The 11232-nt window shown below is 50.8% G+C and overlaps 3 protein-coding genes across 3 annotated transcripts; 2 read left to right on the top strand and 1 right to left on the bottom strand.

Moving 5' to 3' along the window:
• Positions 1-80: 80 nt before the first annotated feature.
• C8Q69DRAFT_284755 (major facilitator superfamily domain-containing protein) lies at positions 81-2313 on the top strand. Its single transcript, XM_028626949.1, has 8 exons — positions 81-245; positions 307-378; positions 442-574; positions 634-738; positions 788-1385; positions 1443-1458; positions 1520-1637; positions 1701-2313. The coding sequence occupies exons 1-8, from the start codon at positions 165-167 to the stop codon at positions 2186-2188; spliced, it is 1611 nt and encodes a 536-aa protein (XP_028484834.1). The 5' UTR covers positions 81-164; the 3' UTR covers positions 2189-2313.
• A 1517-nt stretch (positions 2314-3830) lies between these two features.
• C8Q69DRAFT_284807 (GATA factor AREB beta) lies at positions 3831-5822 on the bottom strand. The gene is made up of 4 exons (XM_028626950.1): positions 5618-5822; positions 5269-5368; positions 4724-4912; positions 3831-4634 (listed from the first exon to the last, which is right to left on the bottom strand). The coding sequence occupies exons 2-4, from the start codon at positions 5323-5325 to the stop codon at positions 3921-3923; spliced, it is 960 nt and encodes a 319-aa protein (XP_028484833.1). The 5' UTR covers positions 5326-5368; positions 5618-5822; the 3' UTR covers positions 3831-3920.
• A 2115-nt stretch (positions 5823-7937) lies between these two features.
• Positions 7938-10929, top strand: C8Q69DRAFT_469238 (phosphatidylinositol 4-kinase type II subunit alpha). The gene is made up of 2 exons (XM_028630744.1): positions 7938-9664; positions 9727-10929. Exons 1-2 carry the CDS (start codon positions 8162-8164, stop codon positions 10582-10584), a joined length of 2361 nt encoding a protein of 786 aa, XP_028484832.1. The 5' UTR covers positions 7938-8161; the 3' UTR covers positions 10585-10929.
• The last annotated feature ends 303 nt before the right edge of the window (positions 10930-11232 follow it).

The raw sequence follows: 11232 nt of genomic DNA, 5'->3' as shown, positions 1-11232 counted from the left end.
CTCCGTATCCGCATCCGCAGCATCACTCCGGGCCAGAGGTATCGGTGGAGCCGATACTGTTTGATACGCGCGTCCTGGCTAGATTATTGAAATTGGACAGCGTTGCTTTATGATCACTGGGAAAACACAAGGTGGAAGGTGCAGCAGCACCAGTTCAATTCATTATGGCTGGTTCAACGCATAAAAACAAGAGAATTATCTCCGTGGTAGCTGGAACTCTGGTTGCTCTGGCATGTGGAACAAATGTATGGGAATCAGCGTACCTATATAACATCGTGATGCAGGACGGTCACTTACATTCATCAGTATGCATATTCAGCATGGGCGCCCCAATTCGCATCCCGAATGAAGCTATCTTCGACGCAAAGCAATCTTATTGTGAGCATTTCGACGCCTGATATCCTTCACGAACGTGACAGCTAATACAATACCTGTGCTCAGGGCGCTGCTGGAAATCTGGGAATGTACGCATCTGGTGTGCCATTGGGTGTCATGATTGACGGTAGAGGCCCGCGTCTTGCCATCTTCTTGGGGGCATTGGCAGTTGGAGTCGGATACTACCCGCTCCACGTAGGTCAGTATACCCGCACGTGGTGGTTTGAGGAACTGTGCTAAGATCGCAACTGCGAGTAGCGTACGAAAAGGGCCAAGGGTCCATCGCAATGCCTCTACTGCTCATCTTTGCCTTCCTTACCGGCCTCGGCAGTTGTTCCGGTTTCTCAGCGGCCATAAAGACAGGTGAGTTCAGGGACACAAGTAAGGCGCGCAGAGTACTCATGCAGTCCAGTTGCCTCTAACTTTCCCGATCATCGTGGAACGGCCACCGCTTTTCCTCTGTCGGCTTTTGGGCTCAGCGCATTTTTCTGGTCCACGGTGTCGACTATTACTTTCAAGGATGATACGGGCCGGTTCCTGCTCCTTTTGGCCCTTGGAACCTCCTTGATGATCCTTCTTTCGTCCTTCTTTATCCGCATATACCCGATCCCGGGCTCTTATTCCTCACTACCAAGCCACGAGCCCGAGGCGAGACCATTGCGTCGAACCAAGTCGACCGAGAGCCGAGTACTTTATGATGCGCCGGCTGAAGCAGGTATGCAGAGTTCCGCTTTTGAACCATCGACTTCGGGTCGCGCCCGATCTCAGTCAAGATCATCCGTTCTGGGCCTTGCTCAAAACGCAGAGACGGAAGAGACCTCGTCCCTAGTTTCCAAGCTTGCGTCACATCCAGAAAATGAGTTGGACGAGGAGGAAGTACTGACATCTGGTCCTGAATTTGACACGCCGCATCCAGACGTCAGAGGTCTTGCTTTGCTTCCCAAAGTTGAATTCTGGCAATTGTTCCTTATTATGGGTCTTCTGTCCGGTATTGGGCTAATGACTATCAAGTATGTTCCACCTCTGTCCGTAACCTTGATGCAGCATTTCTAACTGATCGTTATTAGCAACATTGGCAACAGCGTAAGCAGATAGTCCGGAGTATATCAGTGGAGTATATCTCATAATACTAATATCCGTGTAGGTCAGGGCTCTGTGGAAGTACTACGATGATAGCGTCGACTCCAAGTTTATCATGCAACGACAGGTCATGCACGTGTCTGTGTTATCTATCTGTAGTTTCCTTGGGCGTCTCCTTAGCGGTAAGCAAGCTCTGCAAAACGCGAAGTTATAACCCCCTCTGTACTAACATATATAAACTCCAGGCATCGGTTCTGACCTACTGGTGAAGAAGTTGAACATGTCTCGCTTCTGGTGCCTCTTCTTCTCCGCAGTTCTCTTCACCGTGACGCAATTGGCTGGCTCATCAATCTCCGAACCCCATGAGCTGGTCCTCATCTCCGGGGCTACGGGATTGGCGTACGGCTTTCTCTTCGGCGTTTATCCATCCCTCGTCGCACATACCTTCGGTATCAATGGCCTTACTCAGAACTGGGGGATCATGACGCTTGCTCCTGTTTTCAGCGGCAACATCTTCAACCTCCTCTATGGTGCCATTTATGACCGCCACTCGGTAGTCTCTCCCGATGGCGAGCGCGACTGTCGCGAAGGTCTGAGCTGCTACAAAGCCGCATACTACACGACCTTCTTCTCTGGCCTTGCCGGAATCGGAGTCACCCTTTGGAGTATCTGGCAGGAGAGGCGTGTGCACGGAGCACGCCTTGCAAAGCCCAGCCATGACCGTATTGCTTGAGCTCGTCGCAGGAGCCATCAATAGTCGGCAGTGCCAACGGCTATGATTCTAGGCCTCACCCTTATCCTCCGCACCCATCCCATAAATCGAATCATACATTATCCGGGCGGAAATTTCCTTACATCTCATGATTGCTATCTTTACCACCCCTAACATAAACTACCGTACGGTTATTTCAGAACAGAGCCTGTATAGCTCTCACCTCACCGCATGCACCTCCTCATCATTATCACATCATTATCCTCGTACTCATTCATTCCCTCTCATTAACCCCTCGAGAGTCAATACAAAATAAAAGAGAGAGAGAAACCCAAGTCCTCGGACAAAAAACCACATCAAAACCATCTTTTTTTGGGGCTGGTCCTTCCAATCAATATCTATCATGGCGCTGCATTTCCTTATAGCCATCGTCATCCTTTCTTTCCCTTATCTTTCTACCTAGCCTTTTGTGCCGTTCTCGGTTTTGCGTCGCTTCGTATCAGCGGGATACACAACCCGAACTAGCTTGCTTGCTTTAGGTCATAGAATCTGGTCCCTTTTCGGGTTTTTTTCTTTTCTTTTCTTTCTTCTCCTTTTTTTTTGTAGTTCGAGTTGGCGTAATGCATACATAGTACTCGCTCTTTCGTCCTTGTGTCTAATCTGTACATCAACAAATCCTAGTCAAAATCCACAGCAGTGGATAACAATAACCTTGTTATGTTCTCTGCGGAAGGGGGGCGGAGGAGGATAATACGAAGTGAAATCTACACGTTTTCTTCCTTCAGATAATGTTCTAGAGTCTATTTGTGTTTTTGCTCCTTGTTATACAGGCAGATTCATGAAGTAATATTACATTTATAACTATAGGGTCAGCAGTGGCAGTGGGAGGAGCAGCTATTTTAGCATAAGAGGAGAGTAACTAAGGGGATGGGGTCGATATAGCTAAATTGATGGGGTAGTAGAGAAGATAGACAAAAGATAATAATATATAATTTGATGTAGAAGAAGTCGGTAGATTCGGTAGATTCTACCTATTAACATGTTAGAAGAAGGTACAATATGATTTTTGTTTGATTGCGGTAAAGGTGATAAGTGTTAATTGGTATTTTGTGTTTTCGGCTTTTAAGGTCGTGAGATGAGGATGAAAAAAAAGTTTTCTTTTTTTGCCAAAAGCCCCGCGAGGAGCTGCAAAGTCGTAATAAAAAAAGGGACTCAATGCCCGATCGAGGGGCCAAGAAGAAAAGAAGTAAGATTACCAATTCGTCCAATGCCCGTAACAACCCCTGCCTCCCATATCCTTCTATATATTCCACGGTCCCCAAGGTTTCCGGCACCGACTTAACAAGAGATTGTTAAGCAATCCAAGACAATAACAGAAATGACACACGATGAAACTTTCACCCCTTTTTTGTTTCTTCCTCGATCGATTCGCTTTTTTTTCTTTTTCGTTTCCTTATCTTTCGCTCGTGTGATGGTCCATAGCTCAATACGGTGGAAGACACGCGTGATTCAGAGAACCCGCACGTGGAGAGGTCCAGAGAAACAGAGAAGACCGAACGAAAATAAAGATTGAGGAATAGTGAGGTAAGAGAAGCATAAGCTATTAAGTAAACTTTGTTTCCAGCCAGCGGCAAGAGTCGTAAGGGGTATCAAAAGATCAGACGAAGTGAGACAGAAAAAGGATGTGTTTCGTTGTCGTAAGGATGAGGACTTGATACCCAGTCAAGTCGATCAATCATCCTCTGAAAAGGAGCTACACAGTCTTCGGAGACCTGGTTGGGGAAGCAGAAGGGTAGTCCACTACATCTGACAGTCTGATCTTCTTGGTCATCGGCTCACCAGAGCCATTGCTAGTGCTGTAACTGTTTGGAGCGGCCATGAAACTGGCACGCTCATGCAACTGGTGTTCCAGTTCGCTTATACGGCGCTTGAGGTCATCTTCCCGTCGCTGCGCATCTTCCAACGATTGTCGGAGGCGCACTTCAGAGTCGCGCACGATCATCTCTGACCGCCGCGCCGTCGCATCACTCTGTTCGAGTTCCGCGACGCGACCACGGAAGAGCTCGTTGATGACCTCCAACTCGCTCACGCGCGTCTTTAGCGACGTGTTGGCAGCAAGGAGACTCTCATACGTCTGTGGTGCTTCCATATGGCGGTCGACGACAGAAGAGGTTGAGCCTGGAGACGGCTGCCTCAGCTGCAGGGCCGGCAGGGTGTTCGATTGGTGGAACCCATTTTCTCCCAGAGTAACACTATCGAACATGTGTTGCGGAGCAATGTTGGAGTTATGATGTTGCAGGGAAGGGATCCCAGGTGTGTTGGTCCGTGACACGGGAGAATTGGAACGATCCGAAGGGCCGGGTGACGTCTTTCGCGAGGCGCGACGGTAGCCATGCGACCCCAAGGGAGGCGTGCCAGCCTCCGATCTTGAAGCATTCAGGCCGTTCGCATCGAGACCTCCAGCAGACTGGACATGCAACGCGATATCAGCATGTGTGCGACGGTAGGGTCGGAAAATGGAGGCAGGAAAAAAACTCTTTTCGGGCCGCAACTCACCTTGCGCTTGGGTCCCTGACCGGCCGTCTTGACTCGGTTGCGACTCTTGATCACATCGGTCTTCAGGCTTATCGGACGGGGCCTTCCATGGAGTTTGAGAAAGAGACCACAGGCATTGCACAGAACCGAACCGAGTTCGTCCCGACGCCAGAGAGGCGTGGTCGATGTGCCGCAATTCTGGCAGACGGGCTGTAATTGCGGTCGCTTCTGGTCAGTCAATGTGGTCGCCATGTCGTGGAAAACAGAGAAGAGGATGAGAAGAGGGTGGGCGTCGAGAAGGGAGAGGTGCAGGGGGACTGATAGTAGGGCAACCGGTGGATGTGCGGTGTTGATAAGATCTGGAGAGATTTGATGGTCTGGCGCGATAAGGAAACGAAAAGCGGGTGGTGCACGCCGTTCGCGGGTGCGAAGGGGGGCAGCCGGCGCCAAGACCGCGTCGACGCCAGGACCCCCGGCTGATAACGAGAGCCCAACACAGCGTCGCAGAGAGCCCAGGGGAACAGATAAGACAGACAGACAGACAGAAAGAAAGAAAGAGATCTTACCGGAGTGTTGCCCTGTCCGCCCGTTGTTGCTGCAGGCGACGAGGTTGCGTAGGTCATGTTGCTGCTGCTGCTCAGGTTCGCGTTGACATGGCTCGAGGCTCTGGAGGTACACGTAGATCAGGTCAGCTCGTCCGATCTTGCACACGCTAGAGTAGTAGATCGATAATCATCACGCTCTCTCGAGTCTGTTTCTTTTCTTTTCTTTTCTTGTTTTTTCATCTAACTCTTTGGTCACCCTTCTAGACGCACGAGAGCCCGGGAGAGGGCTCTAGGGCGCGCTATAAGACTGATGCGTATATTGACGTCTATTTCCGGGGGAAAAGGACCAAAAATGGAGCCTGATACGTACCGTAGCTGGGAAGTCGGAGCAGAGGCAACGGATGCCAGTGCTGACAGCCCCGGAAGCGATGGAGAGATGGACAGATGATACGGAGTATTGAGGTCACTCCCACTGCCACTGCCAAAGCTGCTGCTGTTGTCCTCACCTGGTTGTAACGCGTTCGACGACGGAGAGGTAGAAGAAGGGCGCGAGATTCCAGCAGCTGCCGCGGTCGAGGCACGAGGCGACGAACGTTCGTCAATCGATGCGGGCTTGGTGCTGTACGCAGACAGATCGCGAGATTGGGCGGGCGACGACGACGGCGGATGCAAGGTCGGGTCGATGGGCGACGCCCGGAAAATAAGAGGAGCCACTGTAGAAGCCGTGGTGAAGGTGATTATATCGAGGCCTCGGAGGTCTCGATGGTCGACTAGAGAGGTGGGAGTGGAGGAAGAATGAACCTGCTTCGAGACTCGTAGCAACCTAGCCGTCGTAAGATCCAAGATTGCGTATTGGGCGGGAGACGGGCCTGGTCAGCGCCGGAAGATGGATTAAAGATTAGATCCCTTGGTACTACAGGGATAAGAATACAGTATATTATCGTACACTGTCACGCAGATCGGATGGTGGTCCGTCCAAAGGAAGGTGGTCTCAATTGGGGAGAAAATTGAGAGAGAAAGCCAGAGAGAACAAGGAGCGACTGCTGTTGGAAACTGCACAGGGAAATCTTGCACAGATACACGTCGGGAGCAGGGAAGTTGGGAGAGTTGTTTATCACCAGGTTGGAGTTGGGAACTAAAAAAAAAAAAAAAAAGCAGAAGCCTCAGAAAGCAAGACAGGAGAAGAAGCAGCGCGACGGTGGATGACGGTGACTGACTATCGGTATCGATTCGACAGTGGGCGCGATCGTCGGCGGAGAGTTCAGGAACTTCCAGCCCGCTGAGAACCATCAGATTCGATCACTCGACCGCCACGATACGCCATGGCCGGGGGCGCAACGTCTGCTCTAGGCTGTTATTGATAATCGGCTGCTTGGCCGGTTCGCCTTCGCTACAAATGACTGGTTATCGCGTCGTTCGGGGACCGCAATGCTGTGCATGCTGGAGATTTCTGCCCGGCACGCTTTACCAGGACGCGGCTAGTAGGAGAATCCGGGGCAGTTATCATTACATCCCTGCGTGCCCCTTTATTGAACATGCTTCCTGATAGAGGATCATTTCTAAAAATTCATCTCCTGGAGCCGGATAAGCCGAGCCACACGCAGTAGTGGCTCTCCAGGAGACGGCCAATAATGACAATCGTCAGATTGGCGTCTTATCAGTACAACAACAAGGCGTGTACTATGTAGCTAGTCATAATAGTAACTAATAACGGAGTACGTATACTACTAGAAATAGCAGTATGTACACGTTAGGATATGTAGTCCTCGCGGTTAACAAGCTGCGTGCCGGGCCATATCAGTCGATGCATAACAGCTCCAACTTCCAAGGCACAACCAGCCAACATCGTGCCACAGCATGGACGTTGATAACGTGTCAAAATCTGATCCTAACCAGCCTACTTGGCGGTATGCTGCTGCCGTCCAGCCAGAATTCCTCTTGGATCTCGTCGTACAGTCTGACCTGTTCTGTTGCATGGAGCGGCCAGAGACTCCATTATTGGCACAGAGACGAGAGTAGGGTTTCTCCCATCTTTGTCCTCACGATAGTTATGATATATGTATAATTTTTTTTCCCTCTCTGGTTATCATGTCAGCCTCCGCTTATCGGTGCCGATAGCGACCTCTCAGGCCAGCAACGCTCATCCCTTGGACGTGGCCGCACGGGGACTAAAGATGTTGTCCCGCTGCTTGGTGGGACTTTTTGGACACGCGTGTCCAGAATGAAACAGACATCGTGTTTCGTCTTGCCGCTCTGGAGGACCCTGAGGATAAGCTCATTGTTGAGATGAAACTTGAAAGCATGAGAGCGTAGTCTATCTGCTAGGGAGATCGAGAGCCAGATAGATGAATAACTCAGTCTTTCGAACCCAAAGCCATTCGACGAGAGGCATCAGCCTAGACTAAGGGGCATTCTGGAAGCACAGGTTAAGAAATAAGGGGTAAGATCCATTGCTAGCAGCTTTTCAGGTGGATTCCGCGGGTGGAGAAGCAATCATCATGGCTGTCTCTGTAGGACGGAAGAAGCTGAACCAAACGGTGCTCAAAGATCCTTGTGGCTTGAGCATCAAGTAATTCCCATAGATGTCCTTTTCGCTGTGAGTGTGGTGGCCAAGTGAGATTCTCCTGGGTGTGGCTGGTGCAGAGTCCCAGACAAGCTTCAACGCCCCGAAGAGTCTCCAGATTTCATCTCCCAAGGGGCAAAGGACACTAATATTATTATTGTGTTGTCCTGCCGGCTCTTAGCCTTTTCCTCTTCCTAATTTCCACTACTCCGCAATGCCGTGAACGTCGAGTCCTTCGCTACTACTAACTGACTAACTATCTGTTCTATTCCCATCTATCTTCTATTTTAATTTTGCCCCCTTCTCCCTTTTCGATGGGACGGCCTTGCCTTTTCCTCTTCCGTAACCATTATGTCTAAACAGCGCCCGGCCACCTCGGGCTACGCCCGTCTTGCTCAGGCGGAGGAAGAGCGAGGCCATGATTTCGATGATGACTTCGATGAAGATGACCTTTACGACGTACCGGCACCAATATCCAGTTCTGCTCCACGATATGCTCCTGTTTCGTCCCGTGCCCAGATGCACGCATCGGGCCCCTCGTCGCCCCCCGAATATCGCCGCCAACACGCAGGCTACCACCAGCGTCGAGTACGCAGCAATTCAGGAGTCGACATCAAAGCGATCAATGCGCGCCTCGAAAGATGGGCGGAGGAGATTGCGTCCAAGTTCAAAATCCACAAGGTTCGGGGCAAGACGTCGGATGAGGAGAAGCTTGAGATCCACCACTCCGTCTTCCAGGCACCGGAAGGGGTGAGACCCGTCACGGCAGAACAGCTGGAGTCGGATGACTTCGAGCGTGAACAGCGGAGGGCTCGTCAGGAGTTCGAGACGGTTGTGGAGAGTGTCCGCAACGCCATCGAACTGGGCGTGCATCCGAAGATGATCTCTCAGGGCAGTTCAGGCAGTTATTTTGCACGCAACAGCGAAGGCAAGGTCGTGGGCGTCTTCAAGCCCAAGGATGAGGAGCCCTACGCATCGCGCAATCCAAAGTGGACCAAATGGATACATCGGAACCTGTTTCCTTGCTTCTTTGGTCGCGCTTGTTTGATTCCCAATCTGTCCTACGTTTCAGAGGCGGCCGCATACGTTCTCGACGCTCGTTTACGCACAAACCTCGTTCCTTACACCGATATTGTGTGGCTCTCCTCCAAATCATTCTACTATGATTTCTGGGACCGAAGAAAGGCCTGGAGAGGCAAGAAATCGCTTCCTGCCAAAGTCGGGAGTTTCCAGGTCTTTTTGAAAGGTTTCAAAGATGCAAACGTCTTCCTACGCGAACATCCCTGGCCTGACCAGGTGAATTCAGGCTTCCGCGCCGAGGATGCGCCAAAGAGGAAGAAACGCCCGTGGAACGAGGCTTGTCGACCTTCTGGGATACAGTCCGACGACGAAGACGACGAGGAGAGCGGGCCTTCAGCCGCTTCATCTCCTCGCGATGAGATTCCTCAGCGAAAGTTCCACTGGACTGAGACTTTGAAGCAGGCTTTCCGAGAAGAGCTTGAGAAATTGGTGATCTTGGACTACATCATGCGAAACACTGATCGAGGTCTGGATAACTGGATGATCAAGGTCGACTGGAAAAATGAAGAAGTCTCCATCGTTGCAGAGCCTCCCAAGACCAATGGCGCCACGAATGACGATGAGGACGATGACCAGACGCCGCCCGCTCGACTCGTTCCCACCAACTCGGAGCTAACTCCCACATCTCCTTATCCCTATCGACGACAGGAAGGTATGCAAGCCATAAGCAGGACAGGGACACCGTTGAGCACACGGGCCCAGCAAGCTACGGCTACGATTAAGGTTGGGGCTATTGACAACAGCCTGTCGTGGCCGTGGAAACACCCTGATGCTGTAAGTAAACCACTTTCTGTCAAAACTTATTATGACTGCAGCTAACAAGAATTCTCTGGCAGTGGCGAAGTTTCCCCTTCGGTTGGCTGTTCCTTCCGGTTTCCCTTATCGGTCAACCATTCTCTCAGAAGACGAGAGATCATTTCCTCCCACTTCTTACATCGACGGCGTGGTGGAGCGGCACACAGACGGCGCTGCGGCGCGTATTTGCGCAGGACGATGACTTCAAAGAGAGCATGTTTGCGCGACAGATTGCAGTGATGAAGGGTCAAGCATGGAATGTGGTGGAGACACTCAAACAGCCTGACCATGGACCTCTGGAGCTCACGCGGAGAACGAGAGTCTGTGTCTGGGACGACTTGGTGGATGTCCCCGTGGCTATCCCCCTTCGCGGCCCGTCGACAGATATGCAGATGCGCAAAGCAAGAAATTATCAAGATGAAGAAGAAGAAGAGATGGACATCAGTGCTGCGATGTCACCCCCTCCAGGTTCGAATCAGGATCTGTTGGGTCTCGGGTCTCCGTCTAGCGAGCTCCCAAATCCCAACCGATTCGAACTCTCTCGCAACCGACAATCCGGTGACCTCCGACGAATCGACGAGGGTTATATGAGTCCTTCGAGCGAAGCCGGATACGACAGTTTTGACCGTACGGTTGGTGAACGAAACCTGGCCCGGAGCTGGGGAGCGCCTACCAACGGCCATGCCGATCCAGGCCATAAGCGACGAACCTCTCATGGCCACGTGAAACAGGGCTCTTTTTCACAACGTAGCAGCAACGGCTACACGTTCAACGGAGATGATCTCGAGGGCGACCTCGGATATGCAGCCGCTGAAGGGATGGAAGGTAACCAGCGCAAAGTGATTGTTGAGCGTCTGGAAGCCGTGAAGAGCAAGAACCCGGTTTTCACCTGGTGCTAGACTCGGACTCTTTCAGAGCCTCCTCCCTATCTTTTTTCCCATTTTATGTTTTAGCGAGTCATTGGTGACAGGCAGTCCCTGCAGGGCATGAAAAGCCTGGAGCATGTGGAGTTTGCTGCTGGTTCTCTACTATCATCCTTTTGACTTTGAGTTTTACGATACAAACCGGTTGGGAAAAATGTTTCCTTCTTCACCTAGATGTTGTATATAGATGTCCGGTTACTTTTCATATCTAATTGGGAGAAGGGCATATTCTGAACCATGTAATATATTATGAGAACTAATGCATTGCGAACATATCCATACTTTGACTTTCTTTTTTTGTATCAGATCGTGACTTACAATAGGGGATAAATTGTTCCTATAAGCCTTGAGTCAGTCGCATCGTACCCATCGATTGCAGTTCATCGTCACGAATCGTGAGGCTAGCAGGCAGCTCTAAGGTTAGTATCATCTCACTCGCTCTGAACTGAGGAAGCAGACTCATGACCGTCGGCCTCTCCTTTACCTACTCTTCACGACCACAGCAGCCAGTTCCTGAATACGCCAACCGCTCAAAAACACTGGATATACATACATATATATACGTCTAGTTTCGATACTGCGTAATATCTTGTTGAGCAACTCATCTTTCGTATATCGTTGGCA

The sequence above is a fragment of the Paecilomyces variotii genome (genome assembly GCF_004022145.1).
Source record: "Paecilomyces variotii strain CBS 101075 chromosome Unknown C8Q69scaffold_6, whole genome shotgun sequence".
Lineage (NCBI taxonomy): Eukaryota > Fungi > Ascomycota > Eurotiomycetes > Eurotiales > Thermoascaceae > Paecilomyces > Paecilomyces variotii.
Note: the sequence above shows the minus strand (reverse complement) of the source record. Positions and strands in the feature narration are given on the sequence as shown.